Genomic DNA, 27,989 nt, shown 5'->3' on the forward strand with positions numbered 1-27,989 from the left:
TGCTTGGTTTTAACGTTACTTTATTCTCTCATGAGTTATTTACAAGTTTCTGACCACTTATAAAATGTGTTCAAAGTGCTGCCCATTGTGTTGGATTGTCAATGCAACTCTCTTCTCCCATTCTTCACACACGGATAGCAACACCGCAGAAGAAATGCTAGCACAGGCTTCCAGTATCTGTAGTTTCAGTTGCTGCACATCTCGTATCTTCACAGCATAGACAATTGCCTTCAGATGACCCCAAAGATAAAAGTCTAAGGGGGTCAGATCGGGAGGCATTTCTTCTGCGGTGTTGCTATCCGTGTGTGAAGAGAGGGAGAAGAGGGTTGCATTGATAATCCAACACAATGGGCAGCACTTTGAACACATTTTATAAGTGGTCAGAAACTTGTAAATAACTCATGAAAGAATAAAGTAACGTTAAAACCAAGCACACCATTGTTTTTCTTGTGAAATTCTCGATAAGTTTGATGTGTCACATGACCCTCTTCCCATTGAAAAAAACTAAAGTTGGATACAAAATGTCCGACTTCAAAATGGCCGCCATGGTCAACACCCAGCTTGAAAAGTTTCCCCCCTCCCATATACTAATGTGCCACAAACAGGAAGTTAATATCACCAACCATTCCCATTTTATTTAGGTGTATCCATATAAATGGCCCACCCTGTATAAATAGATAGATAGATATATATATATATATATATATATATCATGTCCGAGCATCAACAATAGGAACCAGGCGATAGGAACATACACCAATTCTGTCACTTCATTCGTCATTCAAGTAAAGTATAGACACCTCTGTCACTCAACCTCAGGCCTAAACCCCATTTACAGTCTTAGGCCTCATGCACACGACCGTAAAAACTCCCGTTATTACGGGTCGTAATTACGACCCGTAATAACGGGCTCATAGACTTCTATTGGCGACGGGTGCCTTCCCGTTTTCTCACGGGAAGGTGCCCGTGCCGTTGAAAAAGATAGAACATGTCCTATTTCAGGCCGTAATAACGGCACGGACAGTCCATAGAAGTCTATGGAGCTCTCGTAATGACGGGTGGCTACATGTGTGCACCCGTCATTACGGCAGCGTTGCTAAGCGACGTCAGTAAATAGTCACTGTCCAGGGAGCTGAAAGAGTTAACTGATCGGCAGTAACTCTTTCAGCACCCTGGACAGTGACTACCGATCAGTATAAACCTGTAAAAAATAAAAATAAAAGACGTTCATACTTACCGAGAACTTCCGGCTTCCTCCAGTCCGGTCTCCCGCCCGTTGCCTTGGTGACGCGTCCCTCTCGACATCCGGCCCGACGTCCTGGATGACGTTTCAGGCCATGTGACCGCTGCAGCCAATCACAGGTCAATCACAGGCTGCAGCGGTCACATGGACTGCCGCGTCATCCAGGGATGTCGGGCTGGATGTGAAGAGAGGGACGCGTCACCAAGACAATGGCCGGGTAAGTATGAATTTCTTTAACTTTTATTACAGAAAAGGCTGTCCCTTCTCTCTATCCTGCACTGATAGAGAGAAGGGGCTGCCGATTAGTGCAGTGCTATTTTGCCGCCAAAAACGTGCCCGTAAATACGGGTGGAATACGGGTGACACCGGACCCATATTTACGGGCACGGGTTCGTAAATACTGGTGCAAAACGGGTGGAATACGTGTGACACCGGACCCGTATTTACGCCAGTATTTACGGGTGGGAAAAAATACGGTCGTGTGCATGAGGCCTTATACCAGACTAGAAATGAGTTCACAATGGCGGTATAATAACCATGTGGTCGCCAGCTTGACCCGCGGCATGAGCGGTGGCTGAAAAAAGAATGAATATCAGAACTGCTACATGTTCTTTTATTCGATAAGGAGCTACTCTGGTACCCGGTTTACAAAGCCGTTAATCCAATCCACTAAAATAGCACATCACCTTTGTCACCTCTTGAGGTTATAAACACGTGGAATAGAAGAGATCAGGAGATACTGTAAGAAGTGGCTGCATTAGAGGGAAGTTTATTACATATAATGAAAGATTATATTCGGTATAGGATTATCTAAATAGGATTAGAGGATCGTTTAATCAGCACTAACAGATTGTAAGCGTGAACCGGAACATGATCTCTGAACAGAAAAATGAAAAAAAAAAAGCAAGGGTCAGGCTCCCTAAGCATTGTGGGATATAAAGTAGTGTTACATGGCAGTCACGTAATGCATGGATGAGCAGGGGACCATCTTCTATAGGGCATTTGAACAGGGGTTGGCATCCTGAGACAACTCCTTTAAAAGGGGTATTCCCAGAATAAAAAAAACCGATCACCTATCCTCTGGATAGGTGATCATTTTCTGATCGCTGGGGGCCTCACAGCTGGGACCCCCACCGATCGTGAGAACAGAGGTCCCGAACTCCCAGATCCTCCTCACTGCAGAGAAACTTGAATGGAGCGGAGGTTGAGCAAGCGCCCGCTGCGCCATTCAATGTCTACGAGAATGATGGAGCGCTGTGCTCGGCGGTTTCCGTCATTCCCATAGTCTTTAAATGGCGCAGCAGCGTGCATGCTCAACCTCCGCTCTATTCAAGCACCTCCTCACTGCAGTAAGGAGGCTCTGTGGATTCGGGACCTCTGTTCCCACTAAAAGGTGGGGGACCCAGCGGTGGTGACCCCAGCAATCAGAAAATTATCTGTCCCGTCGATAGGTGATAATTTTTTATTCTGGTACAACCCCTTTAAGAGGGGTCTGGAATGGAGTGCACCATATATACTAAGGCCTATTGAACACCGCATGTACTATGGAGGAGTTGGGTGCCAATCTATGATGGTCCATACAGCGCAGCATTACAGAATTATTGTCCCCTAGAAGAGCTCTATAATACTGCATCCAATGTAGCATTATAGGATTTTTCTCGAATTCATATGGAATGAGACAGAAAAAAAAACAAAACGATGAAATTGGAGGTATTCAGAGGTACAGCAGGACCTCAGAAGTCTATGCATCCAGTATCATGGCTTCTTACATTGGTTGTACAGCGCCCTAAAAAGAGTATATATGTGGCAACTCCCTCCATCTTTAGCAGCCCCTCTTATTCAGTCAGCAGCGCCAGGAGATCATGTAACACTGTTAGACCTGCTGAAAGATTTTAGTGATCCCAGCAGAGACTTTATGTAATCCATCTCAGCTCTGACTGGAAGAGAATAGCCGCCACATACATCAACTTCAATGCCAGCCGAGTTGGCATTCTTAGTTTAAGAACCTATACAGTCCGATTATCACTTGTGTCCATTTCCATTCTCATTTCATTGTTTCAAGTTCAAATGTCCACAGCAAGCAGAGATATAAGCAGCTCTGACTCAAAAATAAAAACTGCAACAAAAACCGCTTGTGTGAATTCAGCTTAAACAAACCTAACTGAAGTAAATAGTCCAGTGGAGTCAGGTCTGCAAAAAGTATATAGAGGTCTACTGTAATAAACCCATAGACTTCTACTGTGCAGATGTACGCCAAAAAAGCGTTCTATATATATATATATATTGGACCGGTTTAGGTCTGAAGAAGCCCATGGACCGGCGGATCCAAACATATGAGGGTATATTTACTTGTGTTTCCACTCTTCTCACATCTCTTTTTTTTTCTTCTGTTTCTAGTGTGCCTAGTGCAGCCTCCAAAATAGTAATCCCAGTGCTGAAATAGGAGGAAAATTGCGGATGATCCGGTATTGTGGAGGTCAGACCAAGAAGAATGTATAGAAGCCTCAGAAATGCATTTGCACGGGCTGCAGACAATCCCAGTACTGCATCTGATGACCTGGGAAATATGGATTATTGTATTCTGTTGCAATTTCCCCACACACGAACGTCCACACGTAACGGAACTGCTGCCGAAAATCTCTGCAGCATTTCTGCTAAAACTAGCACACATTCCGCTGCGGAAAAACCACACCAATTCCTGCAAAAAACGGTGCGGATTTTGCTGCGTTTTTTTCAAGTCTGAGTTGGTGACATCTCCAATGAAAAACGCAGCAATTCAGCTCACTCTCTGCAGCAGGAATTGACGTGCTGCAGAACCAACAAAACGCACCGCAGGTGAATTTGTGTGACGGAAATTTTACGCAGCGTGCGGATGAGATTTGTTAAATCTCACCCACTTTGCTGCTGCTGTATTCTGCTGCGTATTTTCCATTACGTGTAGACAAGCCCTTAGTCTCTCTCACAGTATGGGACATACATGGGAACATAAAAAAGACTAGATATCTAACATTTAAAAAAAACATGTCCCTTTAAGAAGGATCCTAAAGATCTTCTGAGGCATATGTTGATCAGGGAGTGGTGTCTACATGGCTCCTCAGTTACTTGTCAGCTTGATGGAGACTCTGGGGATTAACTGCAGCATAAGGTCTGCATAGTAACGCCAAGCTCTGCCGTCACTCGTCACACTGTGGTGACTATAGTAATGAAGAGACGTGATCCACCATGGTGGCAAAAAAACACACAAAACTCAGAAAGGTGTGCAAGTTGTTAACCTACTGTTGAGCCTCAACACAAATGCTGTATAGGTAATATATGTCCATGAGGCCTTAGACCTTATGGCTGGACTGTAGGAAGCGGAACTGCTGCAGTCCAGTAGATTGCTGGTGTGTGAGACTAGGTGCAATCTACACCGATCAGCCATAACATTAAACCACCTGCCTAATATTGTGTAGGTCCCTCTCATGCCGCCAAAACAGCTGTGACCCATCGAGGCATGGACTCCACAAGACCTCTGAAGGCATCCTGTGACATCTGGCACCAAGTCAAAGCCTCCATGGATCAGACTTGTTTTTCCAGGACATCCCACAGATTATCAATTGAAATCTGAGGAATTCGGAAGAGAAGTAAAAACCTTGTACTCTTTCTTATGTTCCTCAAAGCTGCTAAAAGAGGCCATGGTCATTAGGGAATACCTTCGGCATGCAAGGGTGTACATGGTCGGCAACAATGTTTAGGTAAGCGCCTTGTGCCAAAGTAACATCCACAGAAATGGCAGGACCCAAGGTTCCCCCAGCAGAATATTACCCAGCGTATCACACTGCCTCCGCCAGCTTGTCTTCTTCCCATAGTGCATTCTGGTGCCATCTCTTCCCCAGGTAAGCGACGCACACGCTATTGCCATGAGAAGTGCTGCGGAAGGGAAAATGACATGCTCTACAGAGTCCATTGAAATAAATGAGTATCTATTCATTTCAATGGATGCCGGTACATCTCCTGAGGAGGGAGCCACAGCTCAGCCTAAAAGTAGAGTCTTAGTGCTTGACATGAATTTTGGCGCTTTTTACACGCCGAAATAAGTGTCAAAAAACGCTGCATTAAGCTTCCTATTAAAATCAATGGGAAAGCGCACAGTTAGTACATACAACGCGTTTTTTTTGAGTGCCGTGTGAACATGCCCTTACTCAGGGAAGCCGCTTGCACCAGCTCCTAAATAGGACATTTTCGCTCGAATAAAAAAAACTGTAGGAACTCCGAGTGCTGCTGTACAGGATCCAAGTGCAAGAATTATGTGAAGAAACCTCCATCGCTAGTGTCAAGAGGATAGAATTTACCACAACACAATGAACAGAACTTTACACAACCCTTCATAAGAGATAAGGGGACCATCATCAAACTAGTGGTCATTTGAAAAGGTCACGGACATATGCAACGTGCAGCTTTCACAACATAAGGCAATAGGTGCTATGAAACAAGCCACGTAATGCACCACTCAGAAACCCCCTTTTATCTTTTTTATTTTATTTTTTTAAGAAGGGGTTGTTTACATAAAAATACATTAATTGTCATAGTTGGCCAATTTAGACTTTATCTACTGTTTGTTAAGAGGTATTACACTGAAGTCAGTCAGGCTTCATGCACGCGACCGAGCCTGTAATTACGGGCACAGCCGGCCACGGGCAGCCAGGCCGTTTTTACGGGCCATGCTCCCATTATAAAGTATAGGAGCACTGTCCGTAAAATAAAAAAATATGGACAGGTCCTATTTTTTTCGGCATGTTTCTACGACATGGGCACCTTCCCATAGACATACGGGAAGGTGTCCGTCGGCCAAAGAAATTAAAGAGCCCGTAATGACGGTCCTTAATTACGGGCGATTTTACGGTCGTGTGCATGGGGCCTCATACGTGATCAGATATGTTGGCCTTGGTGACCAGTGGCAGAATATGACTTCCTCTGCATTTTTGGGTATTCTTATGGGGATATCTGATGAGAACAGACAATTATTGCAGAAGTTATTTTGCGGTTGTCATCCACATGAACACTCATCACAGTCAGGTTGTCGAAGGGTGCCACTGCCTCATAATGCCGCGAACAGTGTCCCCATTTGATAGTAAAAGATACACTGTGGCACATCCATAGAATAATAAACTTCAACTCAGTATGAAGTCCACATGGCAGAATATAGCATAATAAAGCAGCTCGAGAGCAAATTTACAAACCTAAAGAGTGTAAATACGGCAACATAAAAGGTTAAAATGAAGTGCCAACCCTGTTGTATCCAGTCCCTAACATAAAGGCAAACACCGTTTTCGGCTTTGATAGGGATATACTTTACCCTTATAAAAACATTATCCCTTTAAACCAGCCGTATCCACTTTTGTAGTGTTATGTTTATGCAGGTCCTGGAACGTCTGTAGAAAGGAGCTGCCAGAACTCCAACATTATTTACTCTAAAACCAGAACTGTTCAGATCGGAGGAGAGAAAGCAGCATCCTCTTATCTGACAAACGGTTTCTCGCGGTTTTAAAGCCAAGAACCCCCTACTCAATCCCCCAAGGCTATCATTTTAAGGTGTGCTGCACATTAAAAGCACAGCATAGGGACATTGTGAGTACCCCATAGACATGGTGCGTATCCCCCAGAGTATATGTACAGGGTCCAGACAATAACTATCACATTGACGTTCATAACTTATATGTGATGGATAACAGCTGGATCCTGTCCGTCAGTTTAGTTGAAGTGACGGAATCGGCACAGATAATACACAAAGTGGTCTCTTAAAAAGTAAAAAAAATAATTATAAAATTTAATAAAAAATGGCTTACAATAAGGTGTACAAACCTTTAAGACTGGATTCACACTGTGCATTTTTAGCATGCATTGTTTTTGTTTTGGTAGATAAACACCCATGTCTCGCAATGGATGTTCATCATCCAAAATGAAAAAAAACAAACCACATGCTAAAACGCACCGTGTGAACCCAGTCTGGGGTTGGACATTTACATTCAAACAGGATTGATTGCTAAGAAATCGTAAAACACTTGACTAAGGCCCGAGGTACGGACTGTACGTTGGCCATATTTCCCGAACCGAACACAGGTAAGTGAGCTGGACTCCTAGCATCATAGCTATTTATGATGCTAGGAGTCCCTGCCTCCCCACGTGAATACAGTCCCATATTGTAATCAGGTGTTCATTATGGGACAGTAGTCCCGCGAGGAGGGGGGGGGGGGTGTCAGGGAATCCTAGCATCACAGATAACTATGATGCTAGGAGTCCGATTCCCTGAACTATGTTCGGTCCGGGAAATACGCCCGACAAACAGTCCACATCCCAAGGACCAAACAGGGGCGCGTGAAGCAGGCCTGAAAAACATGTTCAATAATAAAAGTCTTCTTCAGTTCCTGTGGTTGAACTATTCAATGTTCTTCTAAAATCACAAGCCAATACTTTTTCACCCAAGACTCCAACTGATCCACAGTTTTTATATGCCATAATTTCCCCCCTTTACGAGGTCCCCTGCACACGACCGTGATTATGGGCACGGCCGGCCGCGGACAGCCATCCGCATTTGCGGGCCGTGCTCCCATATAAAGTATACCCTATCTTCTGCAGAGCCTTTCTACGGCACTGACACCTTCCTGTAAATATACGGGAAGGTGCCTGTCGGCCATAGAAATTAATGGATCCGTAATTACGGACAAAATCTAGGGTCGAGTGCATGGGGCCTAACTCCTGCCAAGCACTTCGTTCTATTACAGGCGGAAATTTAATATTTTACCTACTTTCTTAATGAAATAGAACAGCTGTTTTGTAGAAATGTAAAAGTAGAGACTGTAATAAATGCACATAAATACGCAAAACATAAAAGTGTGCAAGACATGACCCAAAGAGTCAGTTAAAGGGAGCGTTCATAATCTCATAGCTGCCAAGTTTTTGGGCTATTTTTCAGATCTATTGAATTTTACCTAGCCAAGACTGTATAAAGTTTGTACAAGGAGGCGAACGGTCAATCAACACGGCTTCAAAAACAGCCGTCGGGGGAAAAAAACAAAAAAAAAACAAAACCTAACATTCTGCATATTCTTAGCAGGTACGGCAACATAATAGCTACTCCATAAATATAGGTAATATGCAGAAATGAAAGTCTGTACATCATTGTATGCAGAGAAATACTTTGTTGTATTGTATAAGTGCAATCATTATAGGGAGAGAGGCTCAAGAAAGGTGTATTCATTTTTAGATTAGGGAAATCGCATTTCGGTTATATGAATGCAGCCTTGAAAACCGCAGCGGTTCAGTATGTGAGCTGTAGATTTAGTGCCGATGACCGGATCTGATCCTTTCATTGGTATCAAATATATGGTTGATAGAGTTGCATTAGGGCTATATGCACGAGCCCTCACTCGGGAGAGCAGATGCAGGGAACTCAAACTCCATGCAGATGCCCTCTCCAATGTGGAATTGCTCATTGGCGCTAAGTGAACTGGTTTATGAATAGAATTCCAGACCATATTGAAGACAAACTGAAAAGCAGGAGGCAATAGGTTTAACAATGCAGATGTTATTCTGGCTAGATGGATAGTTACCCCAACAAATTAGAAATGCAAAAGCATGTGCAAAATAGTGAAGATCTAGGTTTGACACATTTTGACCATTCGGGGAAAAAGGGGGGTAAAATTAAGGCACCGTGTAGAATATTTTTATCATTGGAAGGGCCACTCAAAGTTAAAAGGTAATATTATTGGGGAAAAACAAGGTAGTGGTGCTCATTCACAGCCACGAGTACTGTAGAGGATTGGGATATAGCCCAGGCTCCTCACACAATTGCAGGCATAGGTAGCGAGAAAATTACCTTTTTTTGGAGTTAGCCCCTTTTTGGCTTTGGTCCACCCAAAAGTTGCAGCAAGCAAATCTTGGCACTTAAAGAGGACCTGTCACTAGGTCATAGAAGTTAAACTGGCCTACTGACATGAATAGCAATTTCTCCCTGACTCCAGCGCGGTTTTTATTTTTTTTCTGGGCCCTCCCGGTCCAGAGATATGTCCAACTGTATTGTTGGCTCCCTGTAGGCAAATTTCCTGAAGTTAGCCAGCAGGGTGGAGCTAGCTTCCCTGCCTCGGATGTTGACCAATCAGCGTGAGGCAACTTGAGGGTACTTCACACCCTTTTGGCTAACTACAGGAAATTAGCATAGAGGGAACCAACACAACAAGGAGCCATATCTCTGGAACAGGGGGGGTCCAGGAAAAATAGATAAACAGTTGTGGAGTCAGGGAGACAGCGATATTCAGGTCAGTAAACCAGTACAACTTATAGAGGATCTGTCACTAGGTCATATAAGTGTATCCCCCGCCCCTATTCCACACCTTGAGGATGATCACAATGCCAATTAACTTCATGGATCTTCTAGTACACGTCACCATGACGAACTACAGCACTGGCGACAAGAGAAATCCAAACTGCCTACGTGGAAATGGTTATGAATTCTTCTGACTGGTCTGGGCCTACAAAATGCCAATCTGCCCGTTGACCTGCAAATATCTCCTAAGAGCCACTTTCAGCTCAATCTCTGGGGGCTTCACAAAGTGAGAAAGACATTACGTCTAGAGCTCGACACAAAATCTTGCAAATCTCAAAAGAACACGCCGAGGAAGCCAAGGCTGAAAAAGCTGAAGAGGCTGTTCTACATCTGCAGAAGAGGAATTACTCCCAGCGGACCAACCCCAATCAGTTCCCTCTGTTGGTGCTACACGAAGTGTAAACCTCATAGGTTCTGTGGAGGGATGGAGCATATGGGAAAAGGTTCACAGCCTACTACTTAAAGGAAAATAAAAAAAAACCCTCATCTAATAATCTACTGTCACACAGAATTCCTACATAGTTCTTTGCATGGACAGTTCACCTCAAGCCAAGACGGTTATGACGCCATCTTTTAATTGGATGCAGCTGTAGTGAGACAATCGCAAGCCCACAGAGCAAAATTTAATACGAAAAAGTCACGATGCTGCTGAATTTCATTAGTAGAAGTGGCGATACCTTTTACAGCACGAGGTCTGATGATGGAATTAAAAGCGGAGCAGATGGTTATCTATACGGCATGTGACAGTCACTGCCGACTGATAAACCGCGGCCATTCACAGCACCCACGGAGTACGCCCTGCAGTAAAGCAAACGGCAAGTTCACCATACAAATGAGATATTGGTCTAACGTGACACCCTGACTGACCCTAGTCATCTAAAAAATTTATGCGTAAGGCCAGAAATAATAAGTCGTCATTTACATTCCATGAATCCCTATACCCCAACCTTAAATTGTTGTTGTTTTTTTCCATTATGTTATCTAAAGTTTATAATTGTATATTTTTAAAAAAAAAGTTATATAGGGTAACTTGCTTATATATTTTGCGTTTCAGTATCTTACCACACTCAAGATCACTGCTTGCTGCCAGTAAACAGACATACATCCTACATCCAAAGGCTGAAAACCTGTCCCAATCGTGCGAACACCACAGGTGCTTGGCTAGTTCTGTGCCAGTTGGCTATTATCAGGACAGGTCTTCAACTGTCGGGTATAAAGAAGAAGGTTTCTATTCACTGACAACAAGCAATGTGAAAAATGGTGAATTGAAAGACAAAATATTAGAGCTTTTCATTATACAATGATTGGGGCAGGAGCTTGAGAGACCGGCAAGACATATCTGACATTTTTAGAACCGAAGAGAACAGAAATATGGAAACGAGTGCAAAAAAAAATTAATAAAAATCACAATTAGTATTCCCAATATATACCACCATATTAAAAAAAAAAAAAAAAGGAAGAGAGAATATCTTATATTCATCATAGAATGCTATAATTGTTGCCAGCTTTATAGTATAGTAGCCCAAAATAACCACTTAAAATTGACAGGACCCTAACTAGCCACACACCTCAGGGACCCCCACCGTCTAGAGACATAATGTCTGCAAGCCAAGGTGGCCGGCAGCACCCACTTATAGCAGGGAACCAAATAGAGAGATGGCCGCGAATGAGAGTGATGGAAAGAGCGGAGAAACTTTTGCCAATGTGCCCGTAGTAACATATAAATCAGATATTTGTGCAATACAGGTGCAGTAAAAACAGAGGTGATAAGGAAATCCCATTAGTCCTTACGCATGTATGCACATAAGGCCCGATTCAGACAAACATGTCAGTTTTACGTCCGCAAAAAACGGACTGTATTTAATGCATTTCAGTTCCGTGTGGCATCAGTTTTTAATGTCCGTTTTTTTCTTAGCATTTCTTTAGTAACTGGTGCGTGAATGACGGACAGCACACGGATGACGTCCGTGTGCGGTCCGTGATTTTCAAGCTCCCGTGGACTTCAATGGGCGACGTGGTCCACAAAAACAGACCAGAATGCGACATGCAGTGAAAAATCACGGACGTCTAAATAACCCCATTAAATTGCATAGGTCCGTGCACGTTTTTTTTTTAAACAGACCGCACATAGACTTATTACAACGCTCGTCTGAATCAGGCCTAAGGCTTATCCCTTCTTTACAGGCTATAGACTGAGGCAGCTAACTAACCCAAACCGGGTGGCCATAATTCCTAAAGATTAGGAGATGATGCAGTGTAAAGTATCTGCAAATACTACCGCCCAGCGAGGGAAAGAGCAACATTGATTCACCGACACCACTTCTCGAACCATAAAATAGACGTATAAGTGAATCAACATTCCTCTAGATGAGACAAGTTATTATAAAGATATGAATGTATCCAACAAGGATCTTTCTCCGTCAATGAGCATTGACAATAACAAAAGAAATATTCGAAGTGTAATCTTCGCTGTGGACTGAAAACGTATCGTTATCGTGGCTGGTTCGGCTTCGTTCACACATAGCGGCCGCAGCATTGCTGCTGTGACGTGGCTGTATACCGCACCAACAAGACTTTTTACATACAAATCTACGCGGGTTTCAAATTCTCTGCTAACAACTGCGTGGAAAGGTGTCCGTGGGCAATAGAAATGAATGGGTCCGCAATTATAGACAAATTCTACGTGTGCATGGGGTCGTGTGCATGGGGTCGTGTGCATGGGGCCTTACTTTTTGGTTACATTATGTAAATAGTTGTCTGGCAAGTTAGCAAAGCAAGGAGTTTTGTGGCCGTTCTGATGATTTCTAAAGGACCACAATTGTACACGTGCTTTTGAGTGCTCATTAGGTGTAAGTGGCCATACAGGCGATCTTCACAGGACCACAAGAGAATCGCTCTTATAATAAATTGTCCCTTCTAAGGGTATATTTAGAAATAAGGTGGTGCTGGAAGGAGTCTGGTCAAATCTGTAGCATTCAATCCCAAACAAAAGGCTGCAGATACGCCAAGAATTCACATGGCATCGCCTCATCTATAAAAAGCCAATTTGGTGGGCTGTTTAGAAGGCTCAGTTACTGCCATTAAATGACATAATTTAGAGCATCTTACCACGGACAACCCCTTTAATAAGAGAGCACCCAGAAAACTGCTAATTTTGCCGGAGAAAGTTGCCATCCGCTGCTATGGGGAAAATGTAGTATTATATGGCGCTATTACTTTGAATGCCGGTCCATGTAATACATGAATGGACCGGGTCCAACAGAGCAAGAGACGCTGTTTGTAAGTAGTTCTCCGCTCTTGATCATGGAGGGGTCCCCCCTCTCTGACATATATACGCCCTAAGGGTATGTTCACACAGAGTTTTTTTGCAGGCAGAAAATTCTGCCTGGAAAAGTCAGCTCCGGTTTTTTTGAAGTGGCATCAAAAAAGCGTCCAAGATCACGGCAAAAAAAACTTGTTTATTTCCGCCTCCCATTGATTTCATTGGGGTTTTTGAGGCCGGAAAACACCTCAAGATAGGGCATGTCGCTTCTTTTTCCCACGAGCGTTTTTTTTTGCAAAAAAAAAACAAAACGCCTCCACCTCCCATTGAAATGAACGAAGCAATTTCAAATGTTTTTGACGCGGTTTCCGTGGCAAAACACTCAGTGTCAACAGGGCCTAAAAGTGCATATGGACAGGGATTGTTGAGATTAGAAAAAACCTTATACCTCTAGAATTTATGTAAGACTAGATCACCCAGTAACAATCATGAGAGACCGTCACCAGTGACGAAACTACCCAGAGGAGGCAAAGAGACGCATGACTCGTGTGTGTTATACATGTTGACTGCGGCGTAGGTGAAGAAGTAAACATGAATGGCTTTGTAGTCGCGCTCCATGCTTTGTAGTCGCGCTCCATGCTTTGTAGTCGCGCTCCATGCTTTGTAGTCGCGCTCCATGCTTTGTTAGCTCCCATTACACAGGGTATTTTAATGATAGTTATGTAAGGTGACCTCAAATGAACCATAAAGTGTAATTTCTGTACTAAATGATCAACTAGAACACCTGAAAAATTTTTGGGAGTAAAACAAGAACTAGTAAAGGCCCTGTAAACATTGGAATATACATGTAGCACGTGAATATCAGCATCAGTATCCATAAAATAATCCGTATAAGACAATTGCTGCCCCAACAAGCTGAGAACTCTCAACATCAGCGGCATGGTTTTCGGATATCCACATATAATATCCCAGCAAAGTCATTCACATGTTTCTTCGTTCTGTTTCTGGGAAACCTGGGACACACCCAAAATTGGCACCATTACATTTCACAAAGGGTCACCAACCTTTCCTAGATTCGTAAATGGCATTCTTCATAGTAGTAAAGAAATATTGGAGAGGGGAGGGTTATCACTATCACAGGCGTGTTCAGGACCCCCCTACATCAGGCAGAAAGGAGAGGATCCAGTTCATCCATATAATTATGGATGAACTGGATCCTCTCCTTTCTGCCTGATGTAGGGGGGTCCTGAACACGCCTGTGATAGTGATAACCCTCCCCCCTCCAATATTTCTTTACTACTATGAAGAATGCCATTTACACAGCCATACACGAGCCATACACAGATGGCTCGTGATTTCAGTGGTTGCCAATTAACAGTGGCTGCTGGATTCTCCCGCTGATAAACCAAGCTGCTGATCATTCCCTTTTCTTATAGAAAATAGAAGACGGGTACCTCTGTTGGAAGTACTGCTGGCACGCCCAGGGCTGCGAGGATGGGCAGATGTCTCTCACCCACAGTCAAACGTCAGTGAGGACATCTGTCCATCCAACTCCAACACGATTCAGCAAACGCTTCATAGCAAAATGTGTCTGGAGCAATATCACAGAACAAGACTTGTGGGACCGAAGACCACATGGGCGACGCTTACCCATTAACCAAAAATAGCACTCATTAGTCCTCAAAGAGGTGGTACGAAGTTAGAAAAACATGGCCGCTTTATTCCAGAAACGGCGTCAATCTGGTCTTATTATTGACGGTCAGTCCAATCCAGTTGACTGGGGCAGAGCTGCAATACCAGACACAGACCATGGACAAGGATGGCGCTGTTTCTGGAAGAAAGCAGCCATGTTTTTCTAATGTCATACCACCTCTTTATAGAGATTTAGTATTCTAGAAAAGCTGGGTGACTAATGTCATCACCCAACTTTCCCACTACAATTAAGAACTGTCGTTCTCCACAAGTGACTCTTCATCTTAACTACTCCAAAAAGTCCATAAAAGATCACATATGTAGTATAATATAATTAGATCTATGTATCACACCATAAAAAATAAACTATCAAGCCCATTAAACATCATGGAATGAAAAACAAGCACAGGACAGAAACCAAAAATACAAATAAAAATTAAAAATGGCGCCATTATAGTTTGTAATTTTTCTTAAAGGACTAGAATAAAGAGCAATAAGTCCCTTGTACATTTACCAAAATGTCACAACCCCACAGAAAGTGACAGCATGACCGACGGGTCTCACGTCAACACCAAGCAGCCCACTTTACCAGCCATACTTCGTGTACCCACCTTGCTGCCAATATCTTCCTTCTTGGCGCCAGGCTTGTGTCTCCTCAGCTTTATTGAAGGGGAGCGGAGCAGGTTTTTCAGACGACTGGTTATGGTGCTCCCGGCTTCTACCGTAGCCATAGTTGAAGGCTTAAAATAATCCTTTGTGGCGATCTTTTTAATTTAAAAAAAATAAATAAGTTAAAATAAAATTGCACTTTTCTTCCGAGCACCAGATAATAACTGCTGCTGCATGGTCACATAGTGCAGACGGTTCAGGCACAGCGCCCGTCAGCATGGGCTACTGATGCCAGTGTGACTTCCCATATTGCTGGCTTTTGTTACCAGGAGGAGGATGGGTGGAGGGAATCGCTGTCAAATCCTTCACACAGACAACCTGAAATAACAGAGAAAGCAGCGGGCGTTAGAAGGGCTGAGCAGAGAATTTATGGCTGTGCCGTGCAGGACTTGCCATGTACAAAGCAACACCGGAATCATGGAAGCCGGAGCGTTACAAGCCATGTGAAAAATCCAACAATTAGATTTTGTAATTGAACGCAGTAAATAACCCGGAGACAAGTGTACAATGCAGTCATGTGCTGGGCTCTCCCCACTGGGCACACACAAACTAACAAGGCAGCTAAACCTGTAACCCTTAAAGGGGCAGTCCACCCAAAATGACCTTTAGATATGGAATAGACACATACAAGGAGGTTCACATCAGTGATGACTGATCATGTTCACATATCAGAAATACAAGATCAACTTGGCTGATTCACACATAGCGGTTTTTATTGCTTTAGTGTTTATTTTTTAGTGTGTTTTTTCCTTTTTTTTTTAAATGTGTTTTTAGATAGACGTTACATTACAGTCTATGGTAAAATATCAAATGCACTACACACAATTGCATTTTGGTTTGTGGCGTTTTTGAGCTACTTTTGTGTGCAGTGGCGGTTTTTCCCAAACACAGAACGTTCTGGATATGGCTTTTATCACATCAAGGACTTCAAAAATGCCAGAAAAAAAAATGTACAAAATAACGCAATAAAAAACGTCACTTTTTTTTATGCAGTTTAAAATGGCAGCAATTTTCTGTGTAAGGAGGCCTTAGGGTTTTAAAAAAATATATATATATTAGCAACTTGACGTTTGTCCTTCATTTAATGGTCACCCTGCTTTCCCAAAAAAAAATGAGGATTGACTTTTACAGCCCCCTCAGGAGTTGTCACCCAACTTTCCTAGACTCCTGAATGGCAAGTCTTCCTATGTAGTAATACAGGAGAGGAGAATTCATTGTTGCATTACTAGGCAGATAGATCGCTCTCGATTTTTACACGGTTGAGTCACATCCCCTGTAGGAACTGTAATGGCTGCCATTATGTTGGTCACAAAGCTTTTCCAAAATTATTTTCTAAATTGTAACTTTACTTGCATCCATTCACAAACATGGGCAGAACGATTGCTTGCAGCGCTGGGGTCCTGGGTTCAAATCCGACCAAGGACAACATCTGCATGGAGTTTATATGATCTTCCTGTGTTTGCGATGGTTTCCTCCGGGTACTCCTGTTTCCTCCCACTCTCCAAAAAAACTAAAGCAAACTGATAGGCCCATGTGTGTGTGTGTGTTTGAGTAAATCTGCCCATAAACTTTAAATAACGCTCATTCAACTGAAAGCTATTCCTCCCGAGAATGGAATTCTCTGGAATTGGCTAATTTACAGCGGGGGGGGAAAAAAAAAAAAAAGGATTAGGCACTTTGAAATCCAACATGACTGATCTTTTTCCCCCTACCAATATCTGCCGTCGGGAGAGAGCCAAGACACCGTTAGATATTGTCCCGACCTGCCAAAGTCAGCAAGTTCGGCCATCTAATTGTGACTGGGACTAATGGAATTGGTTGGAGCCATAAAAACAGAAATAAATATGAAATTTGAGGAAAGGAGGAGAAGAATTTCTTTTAAAAAGCACGCTACAGCCGGCCATGAGAGTTTTGGTGGCCGTTCCTACAGAGTTTCATGGGATCCACAAACAATCTTAAAGGGTTTTTCCTAGAATCAAAAATGATCACCTATCGATGGGACCCAACCGCAGGTATCCCCACTGATCGCAAAAACAGGGGGTCCTGACTCCCCCCTCCGTTTCTCCTTAGTGCACCCCCACCCAAAGTGAGGACATTAAATGGAGCAGCGGTTGAACATGCGCCCGCCACTCCATGCAATGCCTAATAGACTGAAAGAAACAGCCGTGTACTGTACTTAGCTCTATCCATCAGTCCCTAAGGCCCCATGCACACGAACGTGCTTTTGCGGCCGCAATTCCCCCGGAAAGTCCACGGGAGAATTGCGGCCCCATTCATTTCTATGGGCCCATGCACGCGACCGTGGTCCGTGCATGGCCCAGGAGCCTGGACCGCAGAAAGAACGGACATGTCTTATTACGGCCGTGTGCTGCAGTCCAGGCTCATAGAAAATAATGGACTTAGCGTAAACGCCGCAGAATTTCCACAACGGAAATCTGTGCAGAAATTCCGCAGCATTTACAGTAGATTAGTTTTTGACAATTTCATGCCCACGCTGCGTAAAAAAAAAACGCTGCGAAAATTGACCTGCGGTGCGGAATATAAATCCACAGCATGTCAATATAATATGATGCAACAGAAACCCAAGTGTTGCGACAGAACTGCAGCAATTCCGCCGCAAAAATCGCAACAAAGAAAAAAAATTAAATCATACTTACCCAGAACTCCCCGCTTCTTCCTCCAGTCTGGACTCCTGGGATGACATTTCACCCCATGTGACCGCTGCAGCCAATCACAGGCTGCAACAGTCACATGGGCTGCTGCGTCATCCAGGGAGGCCGAGCCGGACAGCAAAAGAGGGAAGCGTCACCATGACAACGGCCGGGGTAAGTATGAACGGTTTTGGTTTTTTTCTACGCTGCTTTCCGCAGCAGAAATTCCGGCCGAAAAACCAAACCGCAATGGGTGCGGTTCTTCAGACGGAATGTGCTGCGGGTTCAAGGCCAGATAGGCAGCTTATCCGACCCGTGAGAACCCGGCCTAAGTCGCCTAAGCCAAGTATGCACATTTATGTGAGTTAGGAAGGAGACTATATGCCCAATGAGCTATCTGAGGTCTATGCTTCCTATCCGTATACATTCATGCCGCATCATTTGGATATGCCATTAATGTCTGATCAGTGAGGAACCAATGAGACCCCACACGGATACCTAGAAAGTGGCTGCAGCACCCTGGACACATTCCTTGTACAAGACCGCAGATCATGTAAGCACATAAAATAGTGGGGTGGCGGTGGTCCCCAAAATCTGCGTTCAAAAAACAAACTGCTGAGAATATATTAATCCTTTAACGTGTTCAATTCAATTAACTTTATAACCCCTGGAGAAGACTTTACCGGACCGGAGCATCCTATGAACATACTGGTAAAAAGGACGACAATGCTGAAACGGATCCCCTGCTGTATCACGCAACACGCTGTAGTCCTGTATTGTTTGGGAAACCTGACCTTGGACATCCCTGATCACAAGATAGTCACCTCAGCTGTCACTCGCCAAGGGTCCGGGTAAATAATGAATATTAAGCAGATCAGAGTCATACCCCCCCTTCACTTTGTCCTCTACTGACACGTGGATTGGACACAATGCTGCAGCCCTGTGCATTCCCCATGACCCTGCACACATAGCACATTATTCCTGTGTACTGTACAAACACTTCATATAGCTTTACACAGCATATCCTTTATTTTGCTTTAACCCTATAAGCAACTCGGACCCACAAAATCTGTAGAAAAAAGTAGTATTGAAGAATGGTAATGGACTATAGAGCGACTTCTGCCAGGCACGACGCCAAGTCATGCAACATTAGATTTTTCCCTATGGAAGTGAATGAAAAGTTAGAACGCAGCATCGATATCCACCAACTCATACGGAGTGCAATAGCGTCGCAACGCACAAAAGACGCGATCAGCTGCAATATTTCTATGTTGCGGGATAACGCATGTCTATGGCATAGGATGTAGCGCAATTCCGATACACAAACGGTCCTAACGGATGCGACATATCCCACTGCACCGTAGAAGAAGCTGTCTAGACCTCGGCTCACTGCAGAAACAGCCATCGCTCTCACTTTCACTGTTGAACTACAAACACCAGCATGTTCCTCAGAGGCAGACGGCCAAGGATAAGAAAACGATCGTTATAATGCAAACAGTGGCGCAAAACCTAGAGATCACCCACCCACAAGGACTACCTACTACACAGGACTGAACACATATTTGCATGACCTTTTCTTATCCAAATATACGACCGCCTTCCAATGTAATAAACAAAACTAAATCTGTATCCAAAGAAATACTAAATGTATATGTTTTCAATAAAAGGTGTGGGCATCGGATCACCATATTTAGGAGAAATTTCCTCATATATTGGGATACTCTGAGAGTAGGAAAGTAGTGCAGTAATGCAACGCTGTTATAAGATACACTGTTGCTTTAACATACCAGTGCCATAGTTTGCGCCATATTCTCCAGTCACTACTTAATAGCAGATCTGCCATTCAGGAGCACAGAAAAGCTGCAGCGATGTCTATAGAGGCGTTCAATCCATTTTACGTCTTTAGATCAGGAATATATTCTACAAAGCCCATTAACGGAATGGGATTTTTAGTGTTTCTGCCCTTTAGATAACCTCTTTCTATACGACGGGTTCACGGATGATGGGAATATTGCATTATACAGCACCTATAGAAATCAACGGGTCATCTATGGAACGCAGGTCCAGAGCTGTTCCCTATAGCGGATCCTCATTCTGCCTAATACAGTGGTGGGGGTTTAAACACCCCCATCTATTACATAGGAATATATATGACCTCCATACAAAGTATATGTAAAGAGGACAATTATTTTAAGGACTTGATAAAGGGGACAACTCAAGAAAGATAAAGCACTTTAAGACAGATTACAGCCCTGGGGGCAAAACAAACGGCATGTCTGTCACATATGTGCGATTTAACGCTTTCCTATGGAAAGCGACTGTCAGGGAGAAGTCGCATGACACAAGTCAATGTGTAGCCGCAGCCTACAAGTCTTCTCTCACCAGCCATAGAGAGTTATAACCATACACATCACTTTATTACAGACTAGGTGAACAATACATTCCAGTGTCAGCACATATATATGTACACAGCTCCCTGCTATATAATAACACAGGGCGCATAGGAGCCCCCCTGGTGTCCGTCCCCACACATGTAACGTGAGGCCGCCTTGTTGTCGCACACATCCCGGCTCCATGTGTCCGCACATACACTACATACCTCCTGCTCTGCGCCTGTCCTGCCGCTGCCTGAACGCTGATTGATTCCTATTCTCAGTCACCAGTCTGCAGTCAGGGAGGAGGGAACTGGAGACTACGGAAGCCCGGCGAGGACAAACATGTATTTATGCACTGATATTAGCAGACAGACACAATAACTGCTTATACACAATCCTCACTGCAACCATGAGGTGAAAAAATCTCATAGTAGTAACATTTGTGGCAGGGAGTTCTGTGTAATACCTAGAGGACTCAGTTTATTGGATTTATATGTGTTTGGTAATATTTTATAGCATCTTACCATCATTACATGCCCTTTAACATGCTGAAATAAATACTATGGACACCTAACCCCCCCCCAAATTTATACATATACACACACATACAACTTGCAAACGGTGGAATATGTTGACATATACCTTTATAGTGCCCCCATCAGAAAGTAAACTACAGTGCCCCAATTTGTGAAAACCACACTAATAAATTTAAGCCACTGACCCCATCAATGATACAGAAACTTTTACCAACTTTTTCCACAGAGTCCCGAGCCACTTCATTTAATAGTTAGGGTATATTCACACGGAGTGTTTTCAGGCGTATTTCGGGGCGAAAACGCCTCGAAGAAACGGAAGCAGAACGCCTCCAAACATCTGCCCATTGATTTCAATGGGAAATACGGCGTTCTGTTCCGAAGGGGCGTTTTTTTACACCTCGTTTTCCAAAAACGGCGCGTAAAAAGACGCCCGCGAAAAAGAAGTGCATGTCACTTCTTGGCACCTTTTTCATTGACTCTATAGAAAAACAGCTCCAAAAACTGCCGTAAAAAACGTCGCGAAAATCTCGAGTGGCTTAAAAAAACTCTGCAAATCTGAAGCTGTTTTCCCTTGAAAACAGCTCCATATTTTCAGCCGTTTTTTATTTTGTGTGTGCACATACCCTTATTCCCACTGACCTTGATATCCTCGCTGCAGAGCGGTAGCCATCTTGTTGTCCCTCCTGATGCTCTGGCGAAGGTTTCGTATTGACCTGCGCCAGCAATAAATGTTGGTGACACATGCATCTAGATATCCATAACAGCGAGGAGATATTTACGTGTCACCTGCAGATCCCAAAGGGCTCCGGATTGAACATGTTCTGATTGTTCCTTAAGGGTACATCCACACACAGCGTAAACGCTGCAGAATTCCCAACCGGATTTTCTGTGTGGAAATTGCGCAGCTTTTTCACAAGAGAAATTGACATGCTGCAGATTGAAAATCCGCACCGCAAGTCAATTGCCACACTACTATTATGCATATTTTTTCGCAGCACGGGGACGAGGGTTGTTGCAATCTTATCCACTTTGCTACTACTGTAATACTCTATGGATTTTCCGCAATGAAATCAGTTGCAGAAGATCCGCAGCTAATCTGTGCCGCGTGCACATATCATAAAGGGTTATTCCAATTTCAGTAAATAAAGTTATTATTTGTATAATGAAAAGTTCTACAACTTTCCAATATACTTATCGTATTAATTCTAATCTAGTCTGTCCACATGTGTTGCAATGGAGCTTGTAGACCCCCAGATATAGGGGCTAAGTGTCATTGGAACTACTGCACCCCTTTTTGCTACGTCACTGATAAAGAAGGCAAGATTGGTCAATGAAGAAGACACAGCTAAAATGGACATGTTCTATTGATAACAATTCATATATATTTGCCACATAGCCAGAAGCGGTGATAGTAAAGAAACTAAATGATACTTTCTGACATACACATATATTTTTCTTTTAGCTTCTTTGTTTTGTTGTTGTTATTGTTGTTTTCTTAACTGGTTTTATTTAACAACCAACAAGACATATTAGAGATACAATCATAGAGAGAAAGCAGTACATCTTTGTAAAGGATCTGCCAGGCACAGCTTCGGGGTTAACTTCCATATGTAATCAGTCTGCACCTGAGTCTATCTCTCTGAGACTGACTCCAGCTTCCACCACTCAGGCTGGCAGGCTTAGGAGTGGGAGAACCTATCACAGCCTGGCCAGACTCAGCTAGCTCCCGCCCTCTGTCTATTTATACCTGCCTTTCCTGTTCCTCCTTGCTTGTGATTCTTTCCGTGTGGTTTCCCGGCCCAGCTACAGCTCCTAACAATTTGATCCTGCTCCATTCTGACCCTGGCTTTCTGACGACTCTTCTGCTCTGCGTTTTGTACCTCGTGCTCTCCTGGTTTGACTTGGCTCGTTCACCACTCTGTTGCTCACGGTGTTGCCGTGGGCACTGCCCCTTTCCCTCTGCTTTATATTCCCTTGTATGTTTGTCTTGTGCACTTACTGAGCGTAGGGACCGCCGCCCGGTTGTACCCCGTCGCCTAGGGCGGGTCGTTGCAAGTAGGCAGGGACAGAGTGGCAGGTAGATTAGGGCTCACTTGTCCGTTTCCCTACCCCTATCATTACAATCTTATTAAAGAATTACATAGATACAGAAGTATTTGTCTTTATTAACAATGCTATTCGATACGGTCATACTGAAGTAGTCACACATATTGACGTACGGAAGAGTCTTGAAGGTACCGAAGGTCTGTACAGGATACAGTGCAGCAACAGGGCACACCATGACCCGCAGACCTTGGACAATTTGTGTGAAGGCCTTTAGAATTTTTGTTTAAACCTCCTCTTTCAGGAGGTACTACTTTGCAAACTATTGTTAGTATGTTTTATATTTTTACTGGTTCACCATGGCCCAAGGGTCCATGGTGCAAGGTAGCTGTTATTTGGGAAGGCTGAATGGAGGAGAAGTAAAGTAAGGAGTATGTAGAGTTCACATCTCTTCTCAGTGGTCATAAAAGAGCACACCTGTGCTTCACTTTCTAAGATAACCATCCATCATAAGCGAAGTGATGGTTTATAGCGACCAGCAAGGGTATATGCACCATAGAGGTATCTATGGCGGCTGCTGCAAGACCTGTAGAGGGGGGGGGGGGTCCTCTCTTGGGCTGCAGGAACTTCTCCACAAGCACAATGATAGGAACACGTCTGCACAAGGGCCCTACACTTCTACTAGGAAAGGGAAAAGGACACATATGAGCGTTGAACCTGTCATGGGATAGGGTGTGCTGTGATCCAGAACCAGAAGGGGCCTACTCCTCTGTAGACATCCCTGGGGACAAGACATACCTACTTTATATCACTTTTTATTTATGTTCTTTAAAAGGCTGACTTTGAGGCAGCACTGCACATATACATATATCTTCTTAGTGGAATGTTTTTTCCATAGTTCTCTCACATATCTGTAGAAGTTTCTGCCTTATGTTGGGGATTTGTGAAAATTACCAAAGTAATGTTGGACTTGACTCAAAGGAATAGGCAGCTAAATGCCAGAAGAGTTTTTGATGAGAAATGCTAAAAAGGAGCACAAACGAAACCAATACAATAATGAAGAAAGATGGAAATGGTCTAGAAAGGGACAAATTATAGCTGTGAAATGGTGATGAGAATGCTTGGAAAAACTCATGCACAATGTCATAATCTGATACTGGCTTGTACCACTCTCTGAACAACAACAAAAAAATAATATTTTATATTTTATGTCACGCTTGTTATCAAAGGTGAACACGGACAGTGCTAGCAAGTTTTCATCCTAGTTTCAATTAGGTGAATCAACCAATTAAATGTCACTGGGTAGATCCTTTGCCGCAGTACAATTTTACTTTTCATTCCTCTGTAAGAAAAGTGGAGTAAAGCAGTGCCCGCATCTGTACCAACAAAGCTGGGCAGATGTTTGGGCTCACTGTTTATAGCCCATCTGGATATTCCACGTATATCTGTAGCGGACAATGAAGTGGATCGCTTGCCATTCCACCGACATCTAACACGAGCCAGGCTCCCTTGTATGTCCTGCTGGTTAATAGTTGTGATGATGTCACCATGATGTAACAGATGACATCGTCTTTCCCAGCATACATGATTCCCAGCCACAGGATTTGGTAGACTGTTCAAGACATGTCCAGGACGCAAAACTGTACGGTGATTGGCATGGTCACGTGGCACTGCGGCTGGTACTGTGAGAAGCTCCACTGTTAACCAAGGGACAACATAAACCTTAGATCAGCCCTGGGAGTAAGAACCTATGTTCTGTATGGCTATTTGGGGTTTAAGATATTTTGTATCTGAAAGTAAATTGTAAGGATATTTCTCAAAATCTAGGAATAACTGATTTTATTAAACCTCAACATCCCATCTTCAATGTGACTGTGCTGAGGCTGCAGTTTGTCTTTTTTTTTTTTACCCTGAATGTGACTTCAAACTAATATCCACATAACGGACCATCAAAAAGGAATATATTTTGATTTTTATGGATTTTAAAATGCAATAGATGCCTTAGGCCATATACAGAATCTTGAACTAATGTGATGAACCCTTGTTTAGGATGGCTACTATAGTATTCTCTATTTTGACCATGTTTTCTTGTGTGAGCTCTAAAATCTACATGTCACTCGATGGAAATTTTAAGCAATAAATTCTACAGCATAGAAGGATCAGGAAATTTTCTCTGGTAACAGGTTATTTTAGGTGTCCAGTGACTGGCAAAGTTATCATACAGTAGAGATAATGGGAAAGACTAACGTGGGGTTTAGATAAATCAATAACATCAGGACAAAAGCAAGTTCTGGTGCGATGTACTGTTGATGATTTGACAAACATGTTCCCTGTATCACATGATTCGTGATAAATGACCCTATTGATACAGATGGTAACAAAACAGACAAATTCTGCTCCAGGTCTGACTGTTGTACATGTACTACTACACACAGGATAGGTATTAATTGTCTGATTGCTGGACCCTCCCCCCCCCCCAATGATAACGAGAATGAGGGTCCCAAGCCCCCCGTTCCTCCTCACTGCGAGAAAGACATTAAATGGATCGGCAGTCGAGCAAGCATGCTGCCGCTCCATTAAATGTCTAGGGGAGTGACAGAAAGAGCTGAGTACAGCGCTCGGCTGTTCCCCTCAATCTTATAGACATTGAATGGAGCCACGGCCGCATGCTCGACTGCCGCGCCATTCAAGCTCCTCCTCACTGCAAGGGGTGCAATGAGGAGGATCGAGCTGTGGATATTTGATAATTGTCAATTCTGGGACAACTGTTTTAAAAATTTTAAAAAAAAGCACTACCAAACTTTATACTCACCCCCGTTTGAAACCGGGTGCTTTATTTTATCGGTAGCCAGCCACTCCATTCTGGGGCGCTGTTGGGTCACGTGATTTCCATTCTAACTATTTAAAGGGGTTTTCCACGTTCTGACAACTGATGACAACTGATGACCATAGCTGCAGTACTGAAGCTCTGATCTGCAGAGCCGCATTCTGCCAAACGGACACTATGCAGTGGTCAAAGCCATCTGCTTCTGGCTCCAACTACTGCATACCGTTCAAAACATCCGGTGCCCAGAGGCATCCGGATCAGCTGATCGGTGAGGGGTCCGGGTGTCGGACCCACACCGATCATATACTGATGACCTATCCGGTGTCTAGGTCATCAGTTGTCACAACGAGGAACACCCTTTTAAAGGGTAACTAAACGTTCAACAAACTTCTGACATGTCATAGTGACGTGGCACTGAGACCCCCACCAATCGCTAGAACGAAGTGGCAGAAGCGCTTGTGTGAGAGCTCAGCAGCTTTGTTTCTGTTCGGCTTGAGCCCGTGCTCCGATACATCGACTTTCCGGAAAAAGCCGAACAGATTCGAAGAGAGTGACGCTTCGTTTTAGTGATTGGTGGGGTCTCAGTGCTCGGACCCCCACCAATCAAAACTTCTGACTTGTCACTATGACATGTCAGAAGTTTGTTGAACGTTTAGTTACACTCTACAGCATCTGCTGTAAAGCGTCTCAATGCAAGACTAGGAGGGCCTCAATGTGAATCTCATAGACTTGCATTGAGAAACTGATCTCTGGTTCCCACAGCAGACACTGTAAGGCCTTGTACACACGGTTCTCAAAAAAAACAACGCTAGCGATTTTGTAAAGCGCTTTTTAAAAACACAGGCGTCTTTGACGTGTTTTTGTCATGTTTTTTTGTGCGTGATTGGGACTACCATTGACTATGGGAATTTGGCGCGTTTTCGGTGTGTTTTACACGACAAGAATTGACCTGACACGTTTTTTACACGTGTTTTTGTAAACGCGCACGTAAAAAAAACAACACGTCGTATGCAATACATTGCATTTTCCCTTTAATGTCAACGGGAAGCTTAAAGCATGAATTTTTCAGGTGAAAAACACGTCAAATACACACCGTGTAAACAAGGCCTAAGATTTCAAGACCTAACGTCAGCCTGGAACGGAGCGCCTACTGTTAATATAAAGCACCTGGTAAGCCAATGCACATCACTACATTGAATTTAATCACATCATCAATCGCGAGAGTGCTTCTTTCTAACTTAGAAATAACTTCATGCATTTTCATAAATGTGTCAACTTTTTGATAATGTCTCCTGAAACTTTTTTCAGGCCGTTTGTGGTCATGTTCTTTGGACCAAACAATTAAAAGCAGCCGTATACACTTGTGAATGGCCTGGAGAAGAGGCTTTGAAGCTGCTGCTTCACGAATATACAAATCAGTAAGGGTATGTTCACACGGCAGCGTCCGTTACGGCTGAAATTACGGTGCTGTTTTCAGGAGAAAACAGCACCATAATTTCAGCCGTAACGGCATGTGCAGGCGTCTTTCGCTGCGTTCATTACGGACGTAATTGGAGCTGTTTTTCCATGGAGTCCATGGAAAACGGCTCCATTTACGTCTGAAGAAGTGACAGGCACTTCTTTGACGCGGGCGTCTTTTTTACAGTGGCGCATTAAAAAAATGACCGTCGGCACAGAACATTGTAAGACCCATTCAAATGAATGGGTAGATGTATGCCAACGCTTTTGAGCCGCATTTTCGGACATAAATCGGGGCTAAAACACGCGAATTACGTCCGTAAATAGTGTGTGTGAAGCCAGCCTAACCGTAAAAGAATATCCCTTGTGCACAGGCATAAAAATCATGTCCAACTAATGTCCATCACTAATCCCAATGTTGTCTTAAACAACAAGGCCACAATTTTCTAACACACGAGCCTGGTGACAGTGGCCATTTGATCTAAACCCTGTTTAAATAACCATCGTATGAGCAGCTTTGCCTCCTGCGGCCAGGTTCTTGCTCAGGAATAGTGATAAAGCCATATATTCAGGGAAGACAACAGCTAGCCACAGTGGGCGGTTTATGGGTCACAATGTCCTCAATGGGGTATTAAGCAAATACAAATGAATGCCTAGAGACCAGCAGGATACAATAAACTGGGACTAAAGAGACACGGGCCTCACACAATGGCTGCTTCCCGTGAACTGTCACATTACGGATACTATCCATCTTGGCTGCACTAAAGATGTTTAACTCCACTTCAAGTGATGTAATAAATCTGTAAAGTTTACACTTGCACAATGAGTGGGGCTGCATTCAGAATAACTGGCCTTTTCTGCTTATTCCCTG

At 43.6% G+C, this 27,989-nt stretch overlaps 1 protein-coding gene across 7 annotated transcripts in view; it reads right to left on the reverse strand.

The window, feature by feature from the left end:
* The window catches only part of MAPKBP1 (mitogen-activated protein kinase binding protein 1), a 140,938-nt gene extending 120,373 nt beyond the window's left edge, over positions 1 to 20,565 (reverse strand). For all 7 annotated transcript variants that reach the window (XM_075844845.1, XM_075844842.1, XM_075844843.1 and 4 more), the window contains exons 1-2: positions 20,479 to 20,565; positions 15,171 to 15,546 (exon numbers count right to left, since the gene is read on the reverse strand). In XM_075844845.1, coding sequence (XP_075700960.1) covers positions 15,171 to 15,290 — 120 coding nt within the window. In that variant the 5' untranslated portion in view covers positions 15,291 to 15,546; positions 20,479 to 20,565. The remainder of the gene's footprint in view (positions 1 to 15,170; positions 15,547 to 20,478) is intronic.
* Positions 20,566 to 27,989: the final 7,424 nt, after the last annotated feature.

The sequence above is a fragment of the Rhinoderma darwinii genome, chromosome 12, assembly GCF_050947455.1.
Source record: "Rhinoderma darwinii isolate aRhiDar2 chromosome 12, aRhiDar2.hap1, whole genome shotgun sequence".
Taxonomy (NCBI): Eukaryota; Metazoa; Chordata; class Amphibia; order Anura; family Rhinodermatidae; genus Rhinoderma; species Rhinoderma darwinii.